A 26,531-nucleotide genomic window follows, 5' to 3' on the forward strand; every position below is an offset into this window, starting at 1 on the left:
CAAGTCCCTCACCCCAGTGCCAGACAAGGGCGGTTCTTTGACACATGCCTTGTCAGCACTCTCTGCCATACCCTCAAGTTGCCATGTGAAATCGACACCCCTCCTCTCAAGCCCTTGGTTCTGCTTCAGAGAACAGAGTTCCCTAGTTATAAACTCCTTTAACTTCCCTCTGCCTCCAAAATCCATAACAATCTCATATGTACACCGCTTACTCCCCTGCCCACTTGCATCCCCTTCACGTCCTGGAGGAAGGTGGCCGTTTCCCTTCTTGCCCGGGTTCTTTCTCCCTGAGCTCTGATTCTCCCCTTCTGCCTTTGCAAGGAACTTCAGCTCTCTCTTCACAGGCTCATCTTCAGCCCACAATTATGCTCAGTTCTCTCCATCTCCCTAAAAATGTTCTTAGTTCAGTGGTCACTTATTTGCTAGTGTGGGTCTTGTCAATCTTCATCTTACTAGATGTCACCAACACTCTTACCCAAGCTGCTGGGCCCTCTAGTACCTTCACCCGCCCCTCCAAGAGCACTGAGGCATTTTTTGATGACATGGAAGCCTCCTCATGAGACTTTGCTCACTGCAGGAAGGGACCGGAGCACGACTCTGAAAGCCTCTGATGAATGACCCTTGCTCACTCACATGCACTCATGATACACAGCACACAGCTTCCTCCTCTGGCCCCAGAGCCTATGTGCTCCAACTCCTTCCCAGCACCTGGAGATTTGTTTGTGGTTTTCTTTTGAAAAGGAGTTTTCAGTTTTGTTGCCCAGGCTGGAGTGCAATGGTGTGATCTTGGCTCACTGCAACCTCCACCTCCTGGGTTCAAGTAATTCTCCTGCCTCAGCCTCCCAAGTAGCTGGGATTACACGCGCCCACCACAACACCCAGCTAATTTTTTTTGTATTTTTAGTAGAGATGGGGTTTTACCATGTTGGCCAGGCTGGCCTCGAACTCCTGACCTCATGGTCCACCTGCCTTGGCCTCCCAAAGTGCTGGGATTACAGGCGTGAGCCACTGGGCCCAGCCAGCACTTAGAGGTTTCAGACTGGCTAGGTAGTAGGGCAAGTGTGAGGAGGTAGTGACAGCAGAGTCCCTGGCCTGAGCTGGGGGTTGTATGCACCTTTTTTCTGAAGCAGGTCAATGGAAATGGCCTCTGAGCTGCCATCTGGGGACAGACAAAACTCAGCTGGAGGCTTCTCCGTCAAGGAAAAGGGGTCCTGGAAGTCAGGGCAGGTCAGTGGTAACGGCTTCACTGCTTGGCCTGGAAAGAAGAGAAAAGTCAATCCTGAGCAACTCTCAGTGCAGGAGTTCCAGCCCAGTTCAGTGCCTCGCACCGTCTGAGACACGTTCCTTTGGGACTGACCCCTTCTCTAGCCCTTTCCAGCCATGACGGAGCCTGCCCCGGGTGTACTGGGGACCCTGCTCACACACCATTCAGCCGGCAGTTCAGATGGCTGGCAGCACTGAGGGAGCCAGGGAACTCAAAGATAGGGTTTCTTCGGGCCAGCCAAGCTTCTTGTGATCTTCGGTCTAGGCTCCCTGACAAACCAGGTGGCCCTAGTGGGTTCTTCCTCCTGTATTCCCGCCACTTGAGGGCTTGAGGGGATAGGTGGTTGGCTGGAAGCAGAACAGATTAGCAGAAAGACAAGAGTTGGCAGGAGACAGCGAGACAGAGTTTCACATCCACCCAGTGGGCCCATGTGAAACACTAGATTATCTGTGGATATTATCTACAGATGCTGGGGGAGGGATGCAGACATCCTAACCTCTGGCCCCAGGTGAGAGTGTAAGCAACCACTCAAAGGGGAGGTGGTGGAAGTGCTTGCGTGAGGCGGCGGGTTGGGTAGGGAGATGCTGGAGCTCGTACCATTACTGGGCCTGGTGGCCATGCTGCCCTCACCACCTCCCCGGGCCAGGCTCTCTGCTCGGCTGAGGCCAGATCGCCAGGAGCCCAGAGGCGGCAAGCTTCCTGTTCCATGGAGCCGGTACTCAGTCAAGGTCAGTATCTTCTGATCCTCCTTCTGCGGCTGCTGGGAGGTGGCAGGCCGGACAGCAGGAGGACAGGAGTGGCTCCATGGGGGCAGGCTTTCTGTGGCTGTGGGCTGCTCTGGGGGAGGGGAGCACGAAGTGGAGGCAGAAGAGTCAGTGCTGGGCCCAAAGGGGCCAACACTCCGGATGGGGGAGTAGCTGCCCAGGGGCGATGGCCGAGAGGTCTCTGGCTCAGACCCAGCTTTCCTGGCACCTCTGCCAGTGGCTCGGGGAGTGGATGCCTGCGGTTCCCCTGAGGGAGCTGGGACTGAGACTTGAGCAGCAGGGGCAGCCAGTGGGGCAGGCTGCTGTGTACGGCTGCAGCCTGAGAGGCTGTAGAGCTGGGAAAGGCTGTGGAGGGCCCGGGCCTTGGCCAGCTGCTTGGGGAAGTGGTGCTGGAACACGAAGGGCTGGATGGGCAGCGTGGTTGGCCTCTGTTCCTTGCTGTAGCGAAGGACTGGTCGGCTTTCAGTGCCACCCCCTGTAGCAAAGGGATGGAGAAGAAATCAGTAGACAGACACTGAAACCCATATGAGAGAAAACCCAGAAGCAGAGATGGGAGAGGGGAGAGGGGCAGGGACCTGGCTGGCAGGAATTGAATGGGGTAGAAGTTCGTGGAATGGGACACTGCTCCCCTCTTTTGTAAAACGCTTCCTATTGCTTTTATGGTGCTGGACTGTCTTGTACCTCTCTGCTGTTCAGTCCCTCTTCATTTTCTTGACTCCAAAGGTGAGTGTATCTTAAGGCTCAACTCTTGCATCTCACCTTACACTTTATTTCTTGAGAAGTTTGAGTTCAGACTTCTACGGGATGACTCCCAAACCCACAGCTTTAGCCTGGACCTTCCTCTTCATCTCCAGATCATTCTGCTTTATAGTTCTGCTTTCACTTAAAATGTGCTATAACCGCTTATCCATCACCTTTCTCCTTTTTTCCAATGACTTCCATTTCTGTCAATGGCAGAACCATTTTCTTTGTTTCTAAGTCTTGGAGTCACAGTCACACACATTTTCAGTGATGAAAATGTTTCAGATGTTATTGACTTCAAGCTTTTGCTCATTATCCCATCTCCAATCATGCCAGCACATTTCATTGCTGAGCATATCGAACCATAGTAAGATATTTCTTTACTTGCAGCCTACCTGTTATCTGTATCTACCCCCACTCCCACTCTTTTCACGATCCTGGCATTGGAACCTCAGAGTCCACATTTGCTCCCCCTGAACGGAGGTATGTTCCCCAAGGCTGGGCCTCTCCTGTTCTTTCAGGCAGTCTTCAGGTCAATGTCCTTCAAAACGTGGTGCTCAGAACTAAACACAAAACTCCAGGACACTGGAGTGCGACAGTGGATGGACTGCACTTCCAACAAAACACTGTAGATCTCCGAATAAACGTAAGATGGCGCTATAAGCACGCACCCGGTCTAAAGCCCTGGTGAAAGCTCACCAGCAGGGGGGCTCAGTAGCTCTGCGAGGCGGGAATTAGTTCTCTTACTTGACATATTAGGAAATGTGAAATGTAGACAGATTAAAGCACTTGCTCAAGGTCAAATAACTAGGAAGTGGCAGAGCTAGAATTCTGCCTAACCCAGAGTCTGATTTCAGAGCCACTGTTCTTTTTACCACATTGTACTACATGTGAAATTGTATCAGGCCAGGTTTTCCTATCCCTCATCTTATTTACATCAAAGAGTCAGAGGGGATGGGGACCACAATCCCATTAGGGAGGTGCTTCTGAATCACTCCCAGAGGACACTTTCAAGCTCCACCCTCCTGCTATCCCCAGTCACTGCTTACACAAACGCTGCATTCTCCCTGGCCCACTGTGCTCCAGCCACACTTCCCCGTCCTTAAACACACCAGATGCATGAACATCCCCAGGCCTTTTGCACCTGCTTTTCTTTCTGTCTGAATCTTCTCACCATTCAGGCATCAGCTCAAATATCACCCCCTCAATAAGACCTTCTCTGACTACCTCAGCCCCTCTGGCAAGTTGCTCTCTATCCCATTACCCTGTTTCATTTTCTTTTCAGCATTGTTGAACTTTCCAGCAATTAAAAGTTGTCCTTTTAATGTGTTTATTGTCCATTACTACTCCTAAGAGCTCCAGAAAAGTGGGGATTTTATATTGTTCACTGCTGGATCCATAATGCCTGGAACAGAGGCTGGCACACAGTATGCAGTGAAAAACGATCTGTTAAATGAGGGAATCTCCACGGTCACTCTTGATTCAAGCCAGTCTCACTACAACCAGAAGCTTCTTACATACACCAACTAGCTTCTGAGATACAAACTTTATCTCCCAGAATAAAGTCTAATCTTCTCAGTGAGCTAGTTGCCCACACCTGCTATGAGCTAGGCTGCTCTCCCTTCAGACTTCCACACCTGCCCCCACTGACCCTACTCTTCCCAGTCCATCCCTGTCATGAAGCCCACTGCTTTTCCCATCAGGAATGTGTTCTTCCTTTCCGCCTATTTAAGTATCAGTTTTCAAGGCTGAGCTGACTCTGGCTATCGGATTAGGTCATCCCAACCACAGCATTATTATACCCCCTATACAAAGTATGTCTGAATTAGACTGCTTATTCCTACCCTTTTAAAACTCCTCTCTGCTAAGTTCCCAGGATACAGACTGAGGCAGAGGAATAAGATCAGGTAAGAAGGGGGCCCCTGTGGGGAATGGGTCTTAGTTCTACCCTCAGGGAATACACAGAATAAGTTTTCTCACTTTTCTATGTGACATTCGTTAAGAAAACCAGAGACAGAGACCGTATTCACCCGAGTCAGTTTTTCTCTAGGTTAAATAGCCCCAGTCCCCCAGTTCCTCAGTTCCTTCTTAAGATGTGGTGCCCAGAACTCAATGGAATACCACTGAGCACTCACTGGTTCGGAGGAGTGAGAGACTATCCACTCTTTCTTTCTGGAGTCTATGAATGAATCCCGTCATCTTAACTTTTTGGAAGCTCTACCAACTGCTGACTCATTCTGAGTTTGCAATCAAATATCCCAAATCAACTCAAGTGCAGGTTACATATCAAACTTCACACTGGTCTCTGCTTTATTAGTTTTGTTCTTTCAAGATTCAGTAAGATCCCTTTAAATCTTGATTCTGCTGCTCAGTATCTCAAAGAGCCGTCTCAGCTGCCTTTTTTATTTTTATTTTTTAATTTACTTTTTTTTGAGACAGAGTCTTACTTTGTCACCCATGCTGGAGTGCAGTGGCGTGATCTCAGCTTACTGCAACCTCCGCCTCCCAGGTTCAAGCGATTATTGTGCCTCAGCCTCCCGGGTAGCTGGGACTACAGGCGTGCGCCACCATGCCTAGCTAATTTTTGTATTTTTAGTAGAGATGGGGTTTCTCCATGTTGGCCAGGCTGGTCTCGAACTCCTGGCCTCAAATGATTTGCCCACCTCAGCCTCCCAAAGTGCTGGGATTACAGGCATGAGCCACCACACCTGGCCTACTTTAATTTTTTTTAGAGACAGGATCTCACTTTTTGCCCAGGCTGGGATGCAGTGGTGCAATCACAGCTCACTGTGCCTCAAACTCCTGGGCTCAGGTGATCCTCCTGCCTCAGCCTCCCGAGTAGCTAGGACTACAGGCATGTGCCACCACTCCCAGCTATTTAAAAATTTTTTTTTCTGTAGACACAGGGTCTCACTATATTGCCCAGGCTAGTCTCAAACCCCTGGCTTCAAGTGATCCTCCTGCCTCAGCTTCCCAAAGTGCTGGGATTATAGGTGTGAGCCACCATGCCCAGCCGACCTTCTCACCTTCCTATACTGCTGGATCAACCTGTCCCTTCTTTTGTCATTCAAAGCTTGATGAATTGTCATTCATTTTTGATTTAGAAAAAAGCTGTACAGAATCAAGAGAAGACTGGAGACTTATGGAACAGAGCAGCATCTTGATATGTCTTAATCTGATAGAGAAAACACATCTCTGACCAGGATATTTCTTGCCCTCAGAATGCCAGTCATAGTATCCCACGAGATGCACCCAGCAGACAGACACTGCAGTCTAAGGGAGTGGGTTCAAAGGACCCAGTCAATCCTTGCTGTTTCTGATCCTGCCCCTTCCCTAGAGATCTCCCTCCCATGCCCACCCCAAGGACAGCTCTTCAGTGTATGTTAGGAACATGAAGTCTTCTGATGGACTGTGATCTCCCTGACAGCACAGATATTATTTATGGTTTTAAAACATTTTTTTTTTGTGAAGCCAACAGACCCAACCTAAGGCTACAGCACAGCTGTGAGCCTCTGCTATCCCTGCTTTACCTCCCTTTCCTTCTAAACCCTCTGAGATCTGGCTTCCACTCTCACTACTCCCGAATGTTGTTCAGGATTCTTCATTATCTTAGGTGATTTCTCTTTAGAACTCTTTTGGTTCAAACTTTTTTAAAACTTCCTCCTCCTTTGGTTCCTGTGACTTCACTCTCTCCTGGTTTTTCTTTTCTTTTTGAGACGGACTCTCACTTTGTCACCCAGACTGGAGTGCAGTGGCATAATCTTGGCTCACTGCAACCTCTGCCTCCCAGGTTCAAGCGAGTCTCCTGCCTCAGCCTCCCATGTAGCTGGAACTACAGGCACCTGCCACCACACCTAATTTTTGTATTTTTAGTAGAGATGGGGTTTCACCATGTTGGTCAGGCTGGTGAACTGACCTCAGGTGACCCGCCCACCTCGGCCTCCCAAAGTGCTAGGATTACAGGCATGAGCCACCATGCCCGGCCTCTCCTGGTTTTTCTTCTATTGTCCTAATTCTTCTGTCTCTTTTGAGGGTGCTGCTCATCCCTTAAGTCACAGTATCCCCTTCTTCCCTTTATAACTCCACACATTCTCCCTGGATCCTCTCTCAGCCACACACATAGCTTCAGCTACCACTTTTGTTTTTTATTTTTGAGACAGAGTCTCACTCTGTTTCCCAGGCTGGAGTGCAGTGGCATGATCTAGGCTCACTGCAACCTCTGTCTCCTGGGTTCAAGCGATTCTCCTGCCTTGGCCTTCCATGTCCCTGGGATTACAGGCGAGCACCACCACACCCGGCTAATTTTTGTATTTTTAGTAGAGATGGGGTTTCACCATGTTGGCCAGGCTGGTCTTGAACTCCCGAACTCAGGTGATCTGCCTGCCTCAGTCTCCTAAAGTGCTGGGACTACAGGTATGAGTCACCACGCCCAGCAAGTGCCAGCTACCACTTTTATTCCAATGACTTTCCAATCTACACAGTGCTTTCTCCTGACTTCAGGGAAGACACCCCTTCCAGTCCATCTTCTACCCAAACAACCAGTGATCCAATTACTTTTTTTTTTTTTTTGAGGTGGAGTTTCGCTCTTGTTGCCCAGGCTGGAGTGCAGTGGCGTGATCTCAGCTCACTGCAACCTCCATCCCAGATTCAAGTGATTCTCCTGCCTCAGCCTCCGGAGTAGCTGGGATTACAGGCATGCGCCACCATGCCTAGCTAATTTTTGTATTATTAGTAGAGATGGGGTTTTACCATGTTGGCCAGGCTGGTCTTGAAAACCTGACCTGAGGTGATCCGCCCGCCTTGGCCTCCCAAAGTGCTGGGATTACAGGTGTGAGCCACTGTGCCCAGCCCAATTACTTTTTTTTTTAAACAAGGCCTGAAGGAACAACCAACCAGTGATCTTTCTAAATGCAAATCAAAACATATAATTAAGCAAACAGAAAAACCAAACCAAACAAAAACAAACAAATGCCAAAAGCCATTTCTCTAAAATCTTTCAGTGGTTCCACCTGTGTTCCACTATGGCTTCACCAAATTATATGCAGTTCCTAGAAAGGGTCAAGCTATTCTGTGCCTTTGTGGTTTTGTACAGACAATCCTGTGAGCCTAGAACATTCTTCTTACAAGTCGTCACAAAGCCTAATCCTAATCATCTTTCTAGATTGGGCTTAAATGTAACTGCATTAGCAGTTCCTCCCTGACGTTTCAGTCTGATTTAGATACCCCCTCTCACTGGCCAGTACGGAACACTGCCATCTCTGCATTTTAATGATCGACTACGTTTTCTGTTTCTGTCCTTAGCTGGAATCCTTGAAAACAGAGTCATCCCTCTCATCTCTCTGTCACTAGCACCACCTTAACACACTGGTATAAAATATTTATTTAAAATGTAACAAAATAAATAGGGAAAGAGCTGGCCTAGGGAGGCCACTGCGCTCCAGTCTGGGCGAAAGAGCAAGACTCCGTCTCAAAAAGAAAAAAAAAACAAACTTCACTGACGCCCAGTGTGTGTGTGTTGTTGTTGTTAGACATATCCCTTGGTTGCCCCTTAGGCACTGCAAACTCCTAAAGGTCCGAACCTGAACTTATGTCTTATCTCTCTTCCAGGAAATCTCCTGTGATTACAGCCCCTATCCGTGGCCTCATCTTTCCCATCATCCAGGTTCAGAATCAGTCTTCTGAATCCTTCATTTCCCAATATGTCAGCCTCTAAGTCCTGCTAATTTTATCTCCTCAGTGTATTTTTTTTTTTTTTTTTTTTTGAGACAGAATCTCACTCTGTCTGCCCAGGCTGGAGTGCAGTGGTATGATCTCAGCTCAGTGCAACCTCCGCCTCCTGGGTTCAAGCAATTCTCCTGCCTCAGCCCCCTGAGTAGCTGGGATTACAGGTGGGTGCTACCACTCCTGGCTAGTTTATTTTTTATTTTAGTAGAGCTGGGGTTTCATTATGTTGGCCAGGCTGGTCTCAAACTCCTGACCTCAAGTGATTCGCCTGCCTCGGCCTCCCAAAGGGCTGGGATCACAGGTGTGAGTCACTGCACCCGGTCTGCTCAGTGTATTTTTGAGTCCTCTGTCTTTCTCCAGTGAGCCTATCCCACTGTAGCTGTGGGTCCTGCCCTGGCCTAGAAGGATAACAGATCTAGGATGTGGAACCTCTAGGTATGGATGGGGTGGTCTGGCAGGGACCTGTCATGGAGGTGGCCATGCATATCCTGCTGGTGAATAGCCACATATTTGCTAACCCTTAGGCTCCTTACCGTCAGCTCTAGCTCTTGCATCCCTCTGGGTATGGCTGTTGGCTGGGCTCCCTGGGAGAGCAGGCCCTGGATCCATCAGCTGAGCCAGGGGGCCTTGCCCAGTAGCTCTGAGGCCAGCAGGAGGCATCTCACTGGAGTGGGGTCCCTGACAAACCTGGGTGGACCAGGGTGGACTTGGCTCTGGGCCAAGTAGGTCCATGCCTGGCCCCAAAGGCATGGGTGGCAGGCTATGGCTACAGCGAGTGCCCTCATCCAGTGGGGCCCCCCGATCTTGCTGGGCTTCTTGGATGGGTGAGAACTCCTGGGAGGAGTCCCCAACACTCACACGAAGTGGGGGCGAGCCAGAGCCTCCAGTTTTCTTCCGGCCCTTGGCCAGCTCGGCAAAGGAGGTGACCCTCCTGGGTGGGGAGCCAGGCCCGGCCATGGCTGCAGGGCCCTCACTCAAGCGCACTGGGCAACTCAACATACGTTCCAGCGAGCCCAGGCGGACAGGAGGGCTGCGCTGCAGGCTGCGATCATAGCTGCGGGAGCGCTGACGTCCAGTGCTGAGGTTGGGGGGTGAAGTATTCGTGTATACTTGTCCCTCAAGCACAGTGGGGCCCACAGCAGCTGCCGATTGGGTGGAGGAACTCACTGCTTCTTGTTCCTCTGGCTGGACTTCTGGCTTCTGGAATAGGTAATACTCAGAGGGCTGGCTGGGGCCTGGGTCTGGGCCAGGGCCTGGTGGGGGACTTATCTTGGTGTGTTCCTCAGAGCAGCTAGTGATGGAAGAGCCAGCAGGGCTTGGGGATGATTGGGAAGATAGGTCACAGGTGACAAGTTTATAGTAATTTTGTGTGGCCACAACAAGACGGGCCTGGCTTTGGAAGCAGGCTGTGAGGTCAGCCACTGCTGGGCATGGCTCACAGTGTGGGCGGTAGGAGTTGCAGTTGGCATCAAGCTCAGGAGAAGAGGCATGAGGGCAACCACAGCCCCCTTCCCTTCCTCCACTTTCAGGGTGATGGGACTCATAAGACATCTTAGACTCAAATGGGGAGGGCTGCAGATCCAGGTAGAAGGCGCCAGGGTCTGAGTGGCTGCAGAAGGAAGAGTCGCTGCAGGACTGTGGGGCAGAGTTGAGATTGGCACGGGGGGTGCCATGCATCTTGTTGTAGAGGGTGCTGAAGGTGACCAGCACACCATCTGAACTGTTGCAGGAGGAGTCGCTCACATAGCCCATGGACTGGTCAGCTGCCTCGGACTGACTGGATGTGCTACTGCAGCGGCAGTGCTGGGCCCCTGAGCCGGAGCATCCAGGGTTCCTTGGGGATTCATCTGAACTGAGCTTCCATTCCTGGTCAAAGGAAAAGCCAGAGGTATCGCTGGCTCCACCCCCACTGCCACTCCCACCAGGTCCCCCACACTCATCCAGCTCCATAGTCTCTGCTTCCAGCTCTGGCCGGCAGCAGTGGCTGGTGCCGCACTGCTGAGTATCCAAGGTCATCACTGGCTCCTGTTCCTGCCCTTCCACCACTCCAGCCCGACTGCGTGTTGTCCCCCATGGCCTGCCCACTCTGGGGCCAGATGGTGGCAGCTGGAAAGAGGATAGATGAAAGTTGGGCTGGCCAGTGCCATGCAGGTGGAAGGACTGCTGGGTGGCACTGTCACCAATGCTGTCATCATACAGGTCACCAAGTCCTGGCTCACCCACACCCTCCTGCAGCAAGAAGGGGTTGTGTCGTTTGGGGGCTCCAGGGCCTCTTCCATCCCGACTCCTACTCTTGGTGCTGTCTATAGACCGTGCAGTTCCTCCTGGAGCAGAGTGCAGGCTGCTGAATAGCAGGGAGTCAGCTTGTCCTAGGTCTTGATCGGGCTGGGTGATGCCCAGCTCAGGTGGGCAGAAGGGATTAGGTCTTGTGCTCCCACTACCTCCACCTGCCCCTCCACAGCACTGCCTGTCTGGGACTTGGCAGTGCACCAGGGGGATGTGATGAACGATGAGGGTCTCTCCAGTCAGCTTTGGGGGACTATCCATTCTGGAAAGTTCGAATAAGGGCTTCAACAGCACCAGACACTGTCCCTGGAGCCCAGTGGGGCAGAACACATTTCATCAGGAGAGCTTGGCACCTGGAGAGAGAGGGAAAGAAAGGGAACCTAATGTCACCTCCCTGGAAGTCAGGGGCATACCCTTCCCTACATCATTTTCAGATGGAGAAGAGCCCAGGAAGAGAAAAGGCTTGAGTCAAGATGGAGCTTGACCACACAGCCCAATAGGCAGGTGGAGACGTAACCATGCTTTCTGCATTGCACAGGTGCAGCACCTGAGGTCCCCCTTAATTTTAAGGTCACTATGCATCAAATTATGACAAAAGGCCAAGTCCTTCTAATGCCACATATGAAGGTTTGGGCAGTACTTTCCCTTTCTCTTTCAAGGACCCTCTCCTTGGCAGTAAACAAGTAACCAGTCCTTAGCACAAAAAAACTATGAATAATGACACAATTAAGAAAAAACCATCTAGGATGTCTAAGGCTTAGACACAGCTATAGCACACAAGTTTACAGCCAAGTGGGAAAATCATGAGTAATATGAACTCATAGCAATAAGCTATAATTTTACAAGAAGCATTTTAAAATATACGGTATCATCTGACCAAGTGACTGTTATCTCTGATCCCCTTTCTCGTCCTACGAGCCCCAGAATATTTGTCCCTTTCTGATGACCGTGGGCTAAGTATCCTTAATATCCTCACTGCTATACTAGAACTTCTTGAATGCAGACACTGAGTTGGGCATTAGGGTGACTGCAAGTATGACTGATGTCAACCTCTTCCTCCTCAATGGGGGTGGGGGGACCTAGTTTTATGTCTTTTGTATCATTCTAACACATCACATAAGATAAACGTGAAAGGCATAATGCATTCTTAACATGTGTCTAGCTCAGGACACAGACATCCTGAAGTGCCCAAATGCTGCCCAGTTTTAGCTTAGAACCTTCACTACTGGGATCCACTAGAAAGTCTTCTCTTCCCAGTTTTACCTCTTATAGGCTAAAGCAAAGTTCTCTCTTGTTCAAGGTCTCCTGGTGCCAAGGACACAGAACCCATCCGGAGCTTCTCTGGTCTCTTGGCTGCACCGTGGCAGTGTTGCCTGCTCAAGTTCTAGTCTCCTGTGTTTCCACGTTCAGGTCGCAACAGTCTTCATTCCCTTCGACTCCTCACATGTAATGTTCCAAAATTCATTCATTTCCCTTCTCTTTTTATTCCTATCATTTCCTTTTCACTCACCCTGAGTCTAAATCCCTCATTGCCTTTCTCTTATTCATCATTTAACTGAATCCTTGACACAATCAATTTCTTAAAATTTAACTCATTTAGACCATAGGGTCATAGCTCGTCATGTGGAATGTGGTAAAGTCTGAGGCAAGTCACATATGCTCAAGGACATGAACAAACAATGCATAAAAAATATGGCTAATAAGTATACGTATGAGGGACAAGGTATTAAAATATAATTGTATTAAATTTAAGCAGCAATTATTTACAATCTTGCTTTCTCCTCCCCTTTCTGAGAGGAAGGCAGGCTCCTCTGTTGAACTTCCAAGCCTTTGTGTGTTTAATGAGCTAATGGGTAGAGATGTAGAAGGGCAGATATTAAGAGAGTCTGAGCTACAAGATTAAGGGTTACAGAAGAAAACATAGGAGTAAATCTTTGTTATCTTGGATTAGGTGATGGTTTCTTAGATATGACACCAAAGGCACAAGTGACAAAAGAAAAAACATAAATTGGACTCCATAAGAACCAAAAACTTTTGTGCTTCAAAGGATACCATCAAGAAAGTGAAAAGACAATCCATAAAATGGGAGAAAATATTTGCAAATCATATACCTGATAAAAGACTTCTAATCAGAATATATAAAGAACTCTTACAACTCAACAATAAAAAGACATACGAGGCTGGGCACAGTGGCTCACGCCCGTAATCCTAACACTTTGGGAGGCCGAGGTGGGAGAATCACGAGGTCAGGAGACAGAGACCATCCTGGCCGACATGGTGAAATCCCATCTCTACTAAAAATATAAAAATTAGCTGGGCGTGGTAGTGCATGCCTGTAATCCCAGCTACTTGGGAGGCTGAGGCAGGAGAATCGCTTGAACTAGAGAGTCAGAGGTTGCAGTGAGCTGAGATCATGCCACAGCACTCCAGCCTGGTGACAGAGTGAGACTGTCTCAAAAAAAAAAAAAAAAAAAAAAGACATATGATCCAGTTTAAGACAGGGCAAACAGTATGAATAGGCATTTCTCTGAAGAAGACATACAAGTGTCTAACCAGCACATGAAAAGATGTTCAACATCATTAGTCATTAGAGTAATAAAAATCACAATGAGATACTACTTCACTCCAGCTGGGATGGATAAAATAAGAAATACAGACAATAACAACTAGCAAATGTTGATGATGATATGAAGAAACTGGAACCCTGAAACATTGCCAGGAGTATTGTAAAATGGTGCAGCTACTTTGGAAAAGTCTGACAGTTTATCAAAATGTTAAACATAGTGTCATCACATGACCCAGCAACTGCACTCCTGGGTATATACCCAAGAAAAATGAAAACATATGTTCACACTAAAGCTTGTACACAAATGTTCATAACAGCATTATTCACAGTAGCCAAAAAATTGGGCACAATCGAAGCCAGTCACAAAGGGCTTTTGTGATGTTGTGTGATTCCATTTATATGAAATGTCCAGAATAGGCAAATCCATAGAAATAGAATGTCCTGAAATCAGGCCAGGCGTGGTGGCTCATGCCTGTAATCCCAGCACTTTGGGAGGCTGAGGCGGGCGGATCGCTTGAGGTCAAGAGTTCAAGACCAGCCTGGCCAACATGGTGAAGCCCTGTCTCTACTAAAAATACAAAAATTAGCCAGGTGTTTGTCACCATTTTTGTAAATAAACATGTCTGTATGCATAGAAGAAAATCTGTAACATGCAACAAACTGTTACCAGTGCCTATCACTGTTGAGTGATTTGGATTATTTTTAATTTTATTCTTTTTGCTTCAGCTGTATTTTCTAATTTGTATGTAATAAATACCCATTTTATGCATAATTTAAGCAATTTTTTTCTTTTTTTTGAGACAGGTTCTCACTCTGTCACGGAGGCTGGAGTGCAGTGGTGCGATCATGGCTCACTGCAGCCTCAGCCTCCTGGACTCAAGTGATCCACCTCAGCCTCCTGAGTAGCTAGGACCACAGGTGTGGGCCACCACGCCTGGCTAATTTTTGTATTTTTTGTAGAGACATGGTTTCTCCATGTTGCCAAGGCTGGTCTTGAACTCTTGGGCTCAAGTTATCCACCTGCCTTGGCCTTCCAAAGTGCTAGGATTACAGATGTGAGCCACCATGCTGGGCCTAAACAATTTTTTTTTCTTTGAGGGGGTTTCTCCTTTCATACATAACTACGTTTCCCCTGGAGTCCTGGCCATAATCCCGAGTCCTGGACTAAAAGAAGCGAGGAGAATTTTCTTACATAGATAGCAGTAATTTTAGGGGTACCTATGGGTTGCAGCCATCACTGACCTTCAATGAGTACCTTTTCTTCCTTTTTAAAGCATTTTCAAGAGGCATTCACAAGTATCACATAAAAGAATGTATGATTCTGCCACAAAACCATTACTAGGACATACATGCATTAATATGGAAAAACTGATGTACAGATACAGAATGCAGAAAGCTGACTCTCTAAATCAGAGATGAAGGACACATGAGCATGGGAGATGATGGAGCCCTTGGCTGGAGGGCACTGACAATTGTATTGTAATGTGATGTTGACATATCTAGCTCCCAGACTGGAGCACAGTTCTGAGGTTGGAGACTGCAATACAGTGAACTCTGCTTGGAACACAGTAGGTGCCTGGTTATTTGTTGACTACTTTTCCCATTAAAATAACCTGAGTTGTTAGTCTTTTTATGATTGAATTATAGGAGTTTTAACATTTATTCTGGATACAAGTCCTCTGTCAGATATATGCCTCATGAATATTTTCTCTCAGCCTGTGCTTGTCCCTGTTTTCTTAACTGTGTTTTTTGATAAATAGTTTTTAATTTATTAAATTTAAATTGATCAATTTATCAGTTTGTTTCTCTATGGTTAAATCTTTCTGTATCCTAAGAAATCTTTACCTGTCCTAAGACCATAAAGAAATGTACCTATGTTTTCTTCTAAAAGCTGTATAGTTGTAGCTTTTACCTTTAGGTTGTATTGAATCCTACTTTAACTGTCAAGCTCTTTCATTGATTGATTTCATTTTATTTTATGCTTTTGTATCTCAGAGAAGATCTTATTCCTTTCTGATCTCCACACAACCAAGAGAAAGGCCGAGCAATGGCTCCTCCATAGACGATTCCAATTCAGCCATCTAAGGGGAAGTTCTCCAGGCATCTCATGAGATTTTGTACTCATGCTTTGCCCACCCCGTTCACATTTACTTACAAGGCACTTTTTATGTATGTCATATCTTATTGATCCTTACATCAACTTACCAAAGGAGGCAGAGCCATCTTCATTTTTAAAAATAAGGAATTATTTTTATATTTATAAAATTTAAAAAAATGTTATATAATATAAAAATAATTAAAAATTTTTTATATTATATATATAAATTTAAAAATAATTATACACCCAGAAAAATGAAATGACTTGCCCAAGACCACTCAGTGAATAAATAACAGAATTAAGATGAGACTCAGGAATCCTAACTTTTGACCTTTTTTCTTGATCGGTTAAGAATATAATGAGAGTAGACCTAGCATGGGGGCTCACACCTGTAATCCCAGCACTTTGGGAGGCTGAGGCAGGTGGATCATGAGGTCAGGAGATTGAGAACATCCTGGCCAACATGGTGAAACCCTGTCTCTACTGAAAATACAAAAATTAGCTGGGTGTGGTGGCGCGCTCCTGTAATCCCAGCTACTTGGGAGGCTGAGGCAGGAGAATCACTTGAACCCAGGAGGCAGAGGTTGCAGTGAGCCGAGATCGTGCCACTGCACTCCAGCCTGGGCAACAAAGCGAGAGTCTGTCTTAAAAAAAAAAAAAATGAGAGTAAACTGTACATATGACACCACAGAGAACATTTACTGAGAGCGTATCTCAGGCTCCTTTCCTGGGAGTGACTTTTTCTACATCAAGACAAGTGGCCCATCCCCTCTAATGAAGGTGAAGAGAAAACAGTGAGCTGGAAGAGCTCATTTCAGACTTTTTATGCCCTGACTAAATGGAGAGACATGGAAGATGAGGATGGGGGAGAAACAGAGGATCCAGAATAAGAAGAAAGTAGAAGACAGCTCTTTCAGAAGATGAGCCCTCTAGCTATGCCTACCAGGTAGAGTGGAATGGTGGGCTCAGCCAGTATAAAGTTATGAGGTCATGCTCTCCAAAATCAGGAAAAGCTTTCTATGAGAGCCCTTTTCCTGGCCCTTGTCCCAAATGGGTGTCTCTTGTCCTATTATAATACTATAAGTGATCATTTATTAAACACTTATGTGCCATTAATTTACATATATCATCTCTAAATGTACTGTAACATTTTTAAGTAGGCATAATCCTTCCCATTGTAAAGATGAGAAAACCAAAGCTTAGAGTGTGTAAGTAGTTTGTCCACATTTACACATCTGAGATGGGATTCAATCCCAGGTCTGCCCAATTTGTAATTATTTCCACTACAACGGCCTTCCAAAGAAAATGATTGGGGCCACACCCTCTTCCTAAAGTCCTTGCAATTACTCTGCTCCCAGAGCATCTGCTTCCTACCTGTCCTGGGTAGACCCACATTTCAGCCTCCATTTACACAGGTTATGTCTACCGGCCTCTCTATTCTATGAACCTACAGTCCCTTTCATACTGTCCCCAGGCTATGATAACACTTGCCAATCCCACCTCCTGCCCCAGTTCCCAGCCCTCATCTCCCTGCCCCATTCATGGTCTCAAGGCTCATTATTCCCTGCTCTTGTGGTTCACATTCCTAGACACTTCCCGGGAACAAATACACTCCCATAACTATCCAGCATATTCCTTAACCATATAGTTGCACAACATGGCACTACTATCTCCTATTATCCTATGTTTTTGAACCCTCTACCAAGGTGGTTATTAGAAATGGGAATTTTTTTACAATTATTTTTTACAGACAGAGTCTAGCTTTGTTGCTTAGGCTACAGTGCAGTGATGCGATCATAGCTCACTGCACCTTGAACTCCTGGGCTCAAGTGATCCTCCCACCCAGCCTCCTTAGTAGCTGGGACTACAGGTGCACACCACAATGCCTGGCTAATTTTTAAATTTTTTGTAGAGACAGGGTTTCACCATGTTGCCCAGGCTGGTCTCAACTCCTAGGCTCAAGTGATCCTCCCATCCCAGCCTCTCAAAGTGCTGGGATTACAGGTGTGGAAATGGGAATTTAGGGAACTCTTTCTACCTGCTCAGCAATGGAGCAACTCTGGGCGGGAAAACCCCCAGAAAGGTTTCCTCTAGCTTTGGTCATCAGTGTCTTTCTGCCAGTCATAGAACCCCTTCCCTCTTTTTTGGCCTTCTGAATAAAGATGGGGAACACAATGGTCTTCAATTGCTCTTCTCTAGCAATCTGACCTTGACTTGAGATCCTGATAAGGTGCCTCTGTAGGACTGATAACCCTTTTCCTGACTGGTCCTCTCCTGGGTAGGATCAAAGGGGGGAGGGCAGGAGGGTAGATTTGGGAGTGTTAGCTTATGCTTAGGTCTCTTCTTGAAGGCTTATTGTAACAGATCAGGTGCCCTAGGCATTACAATGACTGTCCCTGCCCCTGCCAGACACTGTGGGGCACCCTGGTCAATGTTTTCTTACTCCACCCTTACCTGGAGCCTGGTGGCTCCCATAGCACCAGAAGATATGGTATGTGTGTCTATGTGCATGTATAGCTATGTGCATGCGTGCATGTATGTATATATGTATGTATGTATGTATGTGTGTGGAGAGAAAGGTTTCCCAGCCCTCCTCTTGAAAGCTGCGTGGATCCTTGCATGTTCTCCATCATAAACTTACAGTAGCTGTAGGGGTGTCTCCTCCTATTAAGTCTTTGTTTCTAGATCTGACTCCCCCATCCCTGACCCATACTAGAAGCTTCATTAGAAATGCCCAAAAAGGAAGGATGAGATCTGCTTCTTGACAAAATAGCATAAATGGCATTAGCCCAAGCCTTGGCTTTTCCCCATCTCTGCACCATAGCCCAAATGTATGCAATGAGCTTGTCTAATGCTTGTGCTTCCGCATGTTCCCCCCTTTATCCCCTCCGCACCGCCCCCCTCTCCCTTTTGGAAAGACAAAGCCAACCCTCAGAAGCCAGGGCCCAAATGTGCTGATCGGTATCCTAGCATCTCTGCCCTGCCCCTCCCCCAGCTCCCTGAGCCATACCTCTGTCAGGAGCCTTGAGCTGGACCCCTGATGCGTCTGTCCCTTTTGCACTCCGACCAAGCTCTACCCCGACAGTTCCAGCTGAGACACTGTTCCACGGGACCACACAGGGGAACTGGGCCGATTTCCTAAGATCTGATTTCTGCTAATACAATGGCATCGTTGCTAATGCAGGGAGGCTGCGCAATCCCAGCCCCAGTCTCCGTGCTGCTGCCGCGGCTGCTGGTGCTGTGGTGACGTTGCTGCTAAGGGAAGGGGGAAGGGAAAGGAGCAGGCAGGCCCACAGCACAGCCACTCAGCCTCCCTCCCTTCCAGTCCCTGTGGGCCCTTTAGCCTAGGGAAGGGGGAGGGTAGAGAAAGGAGCCAGCCACAGAGGGCAGTCAGTGCTGGAAGATGGAGAACTCTTAAGACAGCAAAGGAAAAATGGGGAGAGTTGTGTCTAGCTCCTCTTTTGTCCTTAGGCATCTCAGGGAAGATGTCTGGGCAGAGCCTTGGAGCTTCCTTCCTTCCTTCCTTCTTTAGGCTCCTCCTTTCATATCTTAACCAGAAACCTCTCCCTCCTCTTTTTGCCCATTGTGAATGACTCTGTTTTCCAGCTTTTTCCTCTAACCAGGATTCCAGACTAGCCTCAGGGTGGGGCAGTCAGCCTGGGAGGGGATTCCTGAAGCCCAGAAGGGAGGCTGCAGGGACCAGTCACCATTCTGCCAGCAGTAACTCGAACTCAGTCCTAGTGGATGGCCCACGAGTCTTAGCACTGGCCTTCCTAGAGAGACGGGGCGGTAGACAGGCTTCTGTACACTGGGTGGTGGTAAGTCTTAAGGACCATGGAGGCTGCAGGCCCTCTTCCTAACATGGTATTCAATTCAGTTCCCTGGGTCTTCAGAGGTCTACTCGCTGTGGCTGAAGTAGAACTGGCCCCTCTCACATACATCAGTTCTCGGTCAGTGCTCAGCTGGGTCCAGCTGGGTTTGTGTGAAGGCAAAATCCCTCTAGCCAGGCTGAGAGGCCAGGAAGCTTATCTCCCCAGGGAAAGGAAGGCAGAGAACAGGGAGTGGTCTCTCCTAGGCCACAGAAAAATCTCAGTTCTGCCTGGAGACCTACAGAGTCCTCTGCTCCTTCCCTGCTCCACCCTCCTCAGGTTCTGGGCCAATTCTGTGGGAATAAGGAAAAAAGGGAGAAACTGCAGCTAGAGCCACTTGTACAGGAAGTAGCGGTGAGGTCTCCGTCCACTTTGTGCCGCTGCTCCCTGCTGCTACGCTTGAACACAGAGATAGTCTTAAGCAGGGCTTGGTCCCCAAACACTAGCCCTGCCTAGGGTTCCTCCCAAGGTGACTACTATCTGGACTCCACAGCCATGCCCTTGGATTTCAGGTCCTTAGAAAGAAGCCTTTGGAGAAACCACTGGCCAAGACCATAACAGCTATCCCTCAGGATCCAGAAGAGATGTAACTTTTCTTTTCCTTTCTTGTTTCTCCTATTCCCTGTGACACCCATGTGTCCACTGACACCATGCTGAGCTGAGTCAATTGTAGAGAGAAGAACAAAAACACACAAAGACACAAAGACCCATCTCCAGCCTTGACTTGTTTGAGCAGCCATGGCCCCTTGATCCTATAAAGCAAGAAACAGTGAGGAAGGGAAGGAAGGAGGGAGGCTGCTGTTCATAGCCAACCATTAGCGGTCATCTCAAGGAGGCTGAAAGGTGAGGAAATGGTGTCACTATGCTTTCCTCTCGCCTAGCTGATACCACAAAGCGGGGTTGGATAAGCATCTGTAGGTTAGGGCAAAGTCAATCTTCATGACCAAGCGTTTGGAGTTCGAGCTTCTTACCATGAGAGCTCTGGGCCCAGGGTCTTTGACTCTGAAATTTCTGTGAGGCTAAGTCATGCATTGTGCTGGACAGCCAGTGCTTCCAGTTGCCTATGGAAGGTGGCAGCTCTCAGACCTCTAGTGCTTGGCTTAATTCACTACATCACAGACAACCTTGCCACTTACTTCCTAACCACTACTGCCAAAGATCTAGGGTTTTGAGGAAAGATCAAATTATTTTCCAGCCAGAAACAAAACACAAATACTGTTACATTATAAACCTCGGCCACCTCCTAACTAGTCTCCCCACTTGCAATTTACTTTTTAGTACTACCAGATTCATCTCCCTAAAGCACCACCTTTCTTCAACATGCCACTCCTCCTGCCCCTTTTAATGGTTTCTCATTACCCAGAGAATCAACTTGAGTCTCCTCATTTTGGCTTTAGAGGTCATCCATCTCGGCTGTCTTTTTTTTTTTTTTTTTTTTTTTTTTGAGTTTCACTCTTGTCATCCAGGTTGGAGTGCAGTGGCGCGATCTCGGCTCACTGCAACCTCTGTCTCCCAGGATCAAGTGATTCTCCTGTCTCAGCCTCCTGAGTAGCTGGGATTACAGGCACCTGCCACCATGCCCCAGCTAAGTTTTTTATTTTTAGAAGAGATGGGGTTTCGCCATGTTGGCCAGGCTTGTTTTGAACTCCTGACCTCAGGTGATCCACCCGCCTCGGCCTCCCAAAGTGCTGGGATTACAGGTGTGAGCCACCATGCCCAGCCTTGGCTGTCTACTCTACTCCACTCAACCTTGCCTTCCCATCATGCAGTCCTTGAAACATGTTTCAGAAGCTCATTTCCACTCTGTTGTATTTGTTCATTCAGACTCTCCTTCCTGTTACACTTGGCCCTGTTCAAAATTATCCAAACCTACCAGACCCAGAGCAACTCCTCCATCAAGTCTTCTCTGATTACCTCAGAGCCAGAAATAATCTGTTCTCTGAACCAGTGGTTGCAGGTGTTGATTTTACAGACAAGAAAACAACTTCCACAAAAAATGGGGATCAATATCGGATTGCCAACTTCTTATATTGTCAAGTAGGATCATTACAAAAAACTTTACATCGATGATCATCATTTTATAAGAAAAAGCAAACTGTACTTTCTCATTGCATTGCATATTGATGGCAAACTTCATCAGCAATAGCATCGGTCCCTGAGAAGTTTTGATTAAGTAAATCATGTCACTTAACATGGTTATTGTTCTTTTTTGCATATCTGCCTTAACATCTCTTCTAGACTGCAAAGTCGGAGTTATAGTCATCTGTACATCTCCATTATCCAGTATATAAGAATATCATTTTAATTTTGTATTTCCCATAAAACCTGGCATACTGCTTGGCATATAGAAGGTGTCTTATGCTTGGCATATGGAAGTCTTGTTGAACAAGAATAATCTAAAAAGAGATGCTCGGCCGGACACGGTGGCTCATGCCTGTAATCCCAGCACTTTGAGAGGCCGAGGCGGGCGGATCACGAGGTCAGGAGATTGAGACCATCCTGGCTAACACAGTGAAACCCCGTCTCTACTAAAAATACAAAAAAAATTAGCCGGGCGTGGTGGCGGACGCCTGTAGTCCCAGCTACTCGGCAGGCGGAGGCAGGAGAATGGCGTGAACCCAGGAGGCGGAGCTTGCAGTGAGCCAAGATGGCGCCACTGCACTCCAGCCTGGGCTACAGAGCAAGAGACTCCGTCTCAAAAAAAAAAAAAAAAAAAAAAAAAAGAGATGCTCCTTGTGTGTAAATCAGAATAAGTGGTGGGTAGACTTGACTCAATAGGCTTGAAAGAGAAGACTCTGTTTTCCATGTGAAAAAAAAAATCTATCAAAAAGAAGCTTAGGCGGCCGGGATCGGTGGCTAATGCCTGTAATCCCAGCACTTTGGGGGGCCGAAGCGGGCAGATCACCTGAGGTCAGGAGTTCAAGACCAGCCTGGCCAACATGGTGAAACCTTGTCTCTACTAAAAATACAAAAATTAGCGGGGTGTGGTGGTGGGCACCTGTAACCCCAGCTATTCGGGAGGCTGAGGCAGGAGAATCACTTGACCTCAGGAGGTGGAGGTTTCAGTGAGCCGAGATTGCACCATTGCACTCCAGACTGAGCAACAGGAGTGACACTCCATTTCTAAAAAAAAGAAGCTTAGGCAACAAAGAAGTAATTCTTCATAACCTAGGGTTAGGCAACACATTCTTAGACATGGTATCAAAAATACAAGTGACAAAAGAAAAAAACAGAAAAACTTTGACTTCCTGCTGGCAAGATGAAAAAATAAAAAAATAACATAAACTGACTTCATAAAAATTTAAAACTTTTGTTCTTCAAAGGACACAATCAAGATAGTCAAAAGAAAACCCACAGAATGTGAGAAAATTTGCAGATCATATATCTGATAAGGGATTTCTATCCAGAATATATTTAAAAACCCTTACAACTCAGTAATAAAAAGACAATCCAATTTTTAAATGGGCAAAGGGAGCCAGGCATGGTGGCTCACACCTGTAATCCCAGAGCTTTGGGAGGCCAAGGCGGGCAGATCACTTCAGGTCAGGAGTTCGAGACCAGCCTGGCCAACATGGCAAAACCTGTCTCTACCAAAAAAATACAAAAATTAGCTCATTGTGATGGTGCACACCTGTAATCCCAGCTACTCAGGAGGCTAAGGCACAAGAGGTGCCTGAACCTGGGAGGCAGAGGTTGCAGTGAGCTGAGATCGCACCCCTGCACTCCAGCCTGGGTGACAGAGTGAGAACCTGTCTCAAAAAAATAAATAAGTAAATAAATAAATAAAAACGGGCAAAGGATTTGTGTGTGTGTGTGTGTGTGTGTGTGTATTATTTGTAGAGATGGGGGTCTCACTATGTTGCCCAGGCTGGTCCAAAAATCCTGAGCTCAAGTGATCCTCCTGCTTCAGCTTCCCAAAGTGCTGGAATTACAGGCATGAGCCATCATGCCTGGCTGGGCAAAGGATTTGAATAAACATTTCCCCAAAGAAGACACACAAATGGTCAACAATAAGTTGACAAATGGTCAAACAACTTATAATATATTGTTTATATAAGTTATATAGTACTTATATAAACAAATGCTTAACATCATTAATCATTAGGCAGTACAAATCAAAACTAAAGTGAGATACTACTTGACCCCACTAGAATGGCTAAAATAAAAAAAGGCAGGCAATCACACATGTTGACAATGTGTAGAAATTGGAACCCTCACACATTGCTGAGGGCACTGTAAAATGGTGCAACCACTTTGGAAAAGAGTTCTGGCAGTTTCTCAAAAAGTTAAAGAGTTACTATTTGACCCCAGCAATTCTGCTTCTAGGTATATACCTACGAGAAACAAAAAACATCCACACAGAAGCTTGTATATGAGTATTCCTAGTAGCATTATTCATGATAGTCAAAAACTAGGAGCAACCAAAATGTTCATCAACAGAAGAAGGGATAAATAAAAGGTGGTACACACAATGAATTATTATTGAACAATAAAAGGGAATGAAGTCCTGATAAATGCTCCAACATGGATGAACCTTGAAAACATGCTAGGTGAAAGAAGAAACACAGAAGGTCACATATTGTTTCATTCCATTTACGTGATATGTCCAGACAAGGCAAATCTATAGAGACAAAAAGTAGATCAGTGGCTGCCAGAGGCTGGAGAGGCAGAGAGATGGGGAGTGCCTGCTAATGGGTGTGGGGTTTCTTTTGGGAATGATGAAATGTTCCAAAATTAGACTACAGTCATAGTTGCACAACTGTGAATATACTAAAACAATTGAATTGTATACTTTAAATGGTAAAATGTATGGTATGTCAATTATATTTCAATAAAGCTGTTAAAAACAGTGGCAGTTGCTGTAGGAGCTTGAGTGGTGTTGCTCAGCTCCACAGAGACTGAAGTCTTTGAGAACCCCATAACTGGGGGTATGGGTGAGAGGTGGAATGTCAGGGTACCAGAAAGCAGAGGCTATCACTGCATGTCAATCCAAGGACGTCAGATAGTCCTCTCTTTCTTTTTTCAACACCAAATTCTTCTTCTTTTTTTTTTTGAGATAGAGTCTCGCTCTGTCACCCAGGCTGAAGTGCAGTGGCACGATCTCGGCTCACTGCAACCTCTGCCTCCTGGGTTCAAGCGATTCTCGTGCCTCAGCCTCTCGAGTAGCTGGGATTACAGGCATGCGCCACTATGCTTGGCTAATTTTTGTATTTTTTAGTAGAGATGGGGTTTCGCCATGTTGCCCAGGCTGGTCTCGAACTCCTGAGCTTAAGCGATCTGCTCGCCTAGGCCTCCCAAAGTGCTAGGATTACAGGCGTGAGCCACCACACCCAGCCTCGACACCAAAATTCCTTAACAAATGGACTCTTAAAATTCTCTCTCCACTCTCTCCTTCATTGTTTCTTAACCACCAGAAATCTTTTTTCTAATAACATTTGAACTGTGTGAAGCAGTTATCATTTTTAACTTATAATATTGGAATCATCCAACACTATCAGCAGTCATCCTTTCCTATTCAACTCCTCTTTTCCCTTTGGCTTTTTTTTTTTTTTGAGACATTTAAGACAGTTTCACTCTGTCACCCAGGCTGGAATGCAGTGGCTAATCTTGGCTCACTGCAACCTCCACCTCCCAGGTTAGTGATTCTCGTTCCTCAGCCTCCCAAGTAGCTGGGATTACAGGTGCATGCCACCACACCCAGCTATATTTTTGTGGTTTTGGTAGAGATGGGGTTTCACCATGTTGGCCAGGCTGGTCTTGAACTCCTGAGCTCAAGTGATCTGCCCACCTCGGCCTTGCAAAGTGCTGAGATTATAGGCATGTGCCATCACACCCAACCCCTTTTGTCTTCTATAAACCAATCCTCCCAGTTCTACTTCTTATATAATTCTTTCTTCGTTGTTTAATAAAACAATACCTGGCCCATATTTAAATGCAAATTTACAGCAAGGTCCAGATCTGAAGACTTTTCAATCTGAACAGTCTTTAGTACTTCCCATTACCTTTGCCGTTGATTTCCAAATCTTACATTCTTCCTGAACTTCCAGAATCAAATCTCCAATAGCCTATCAGATACTTATTATTACCTCAAATTCAACATATCGAAAACCAAATCGATTTTTAAAATTTCAAATTAGGTCTCTTTGGACTGCCTGTAACACAAACTTGAAAATAAGAGTCATCTGGACTCTCTTTACATTCAGACAATTACCAAGTCATGCTGAGTCTTCCTTCCAATGTTTCGGGCATTGACTTAATTTCTTTTTGTTTTGTTTTGTTTTGTTTTTAGACAGAGTCTTGCTCTGTTGCCCAGGCTGGAGTGCAGTGGCATGATCTCTGCTCACTGCAAGCTCTGCCTCCCGGGTTCACGCCATTCTCCTGCCTCAGTCTCCCGAGTAGCTGGGACTACAGGCGCCCGCCACCACGCCTGGCTAATTTTTTTTGTATTTTTAGTAGAGACGGGGTTTCACTGTGTTAGCCAGGATGATCTCAGTCTCCTTACCTCGTGATCCGCCTGCCTTGTCCTCCCAAAGTGCTGGGATTACAGGCATGAACCACCACGCCCAGCCCAACAATTTCCTGTTTTTACTATGTTTCCGCTACTATGCTAAACACTTACTTACATTATCTCATTTAATCCATATAACCACTCTCTAAGCTAAATGTTATTATCCTTACTTCATGAATGAGAAATCTGAGGCTCAGGGATATTAAATAATCTTCCCAATGTAACTCAGTCAGTAAATGTCTAAGCTGGGACTCAGATAAAGACCTGTCTGATTCCAGAGTCAGTATTCTCAACCACTTCCTCTATTGCCTCTCCAGTTCCTATCCCTACTCTATCCTCCAAATTCAGGCCTGTATTACCTCTCCTCTGAATTATATAGTCTTCTAACTAGTTTTCTTACCTTCATTGTCTCTTGGTTCCCAGCTATCACATATACAGGCACAAGGGTAATCTCCTCAACTTCCTTCAGCAAGTCACTCTACTACTAAAACATCTTCAGTGGCTCCCTGCTGCCTACAGGATAAATCCAAATTCTTTTTTTTTTTTTTTTGAGAGAGAGTCTTGCTCTGTCGCCCAGGCTGGACTGCAGTGGTGCGATCTCAGCTCACTGCAAGCTCCGCTTCCCAGGTTCATGCCATTCTCCTGCCTCAGCCTCCCGAGTAGCTGGGACTACAGGCACCCGACACCACGCCCGGCTAATTTTTTTGTATT

At 46.8% G+C, this 26,531-nt stretch overlaps 1 protein-coding gene across 4 annotated transcripts in view; it reads right to left on the reverse strand.

Moving 5' to 3' along the window:
- The window catches only part of RUSC2 (RUN and SH3 domain containing 2), a 74,630-nt gene that overhangs the window by 4,329 nt on the left and 43,770 nt on the right, over positions 1–26,531 (reverse strand). For 2 of the 4 annotated variants that reach the window (XM_016960808.3, XM_016960809.4), the window contains exons 2-5: positions 9,027–11,132; positions 1,862–2,503; positions 1,426–1,611; positions 1,115–1,255 (exon numbers count right to left, since the gene is read on the reverse strand). In XM_016960808.3, the coding sequence (XP_016816297.1) occupies positions 1,115–1,255; positions 1,426–1,611; positions 1,862–2,503; positions 9,027–11,040 (2,983 nt within the window). In that variant the 5' untranslated portion in view covers positions 11,041–11,132. Of the gene's footprint in view, positions 1–1,114; positions 1,256–1,425; positions 1,612–1,861; positions 2,504–9,026; positions 11,133–18,453; positions 20,813–26,531 lie in introns of those variants that run through there. The other 2 variants (XM_016960807.3, XM_024345625.2) reach the window with 2 other exon arrangements.

The sequence above is a fragment of the Pan troglodytes genome, chromosome 11 (genome assembly GCF_028858775.2).
Source record: "Pan troglodytes isolate AG18354 chromosome 11, NHGRI_mPanTro3-v2.0_pri, whole genome shotgun sequence".
Classification (NCBI taxonomy): Eukaryota; Metazoa; Chordata; class Mammalia; order Primates; family Hominidae; genus Pan; species Pan troglodytes.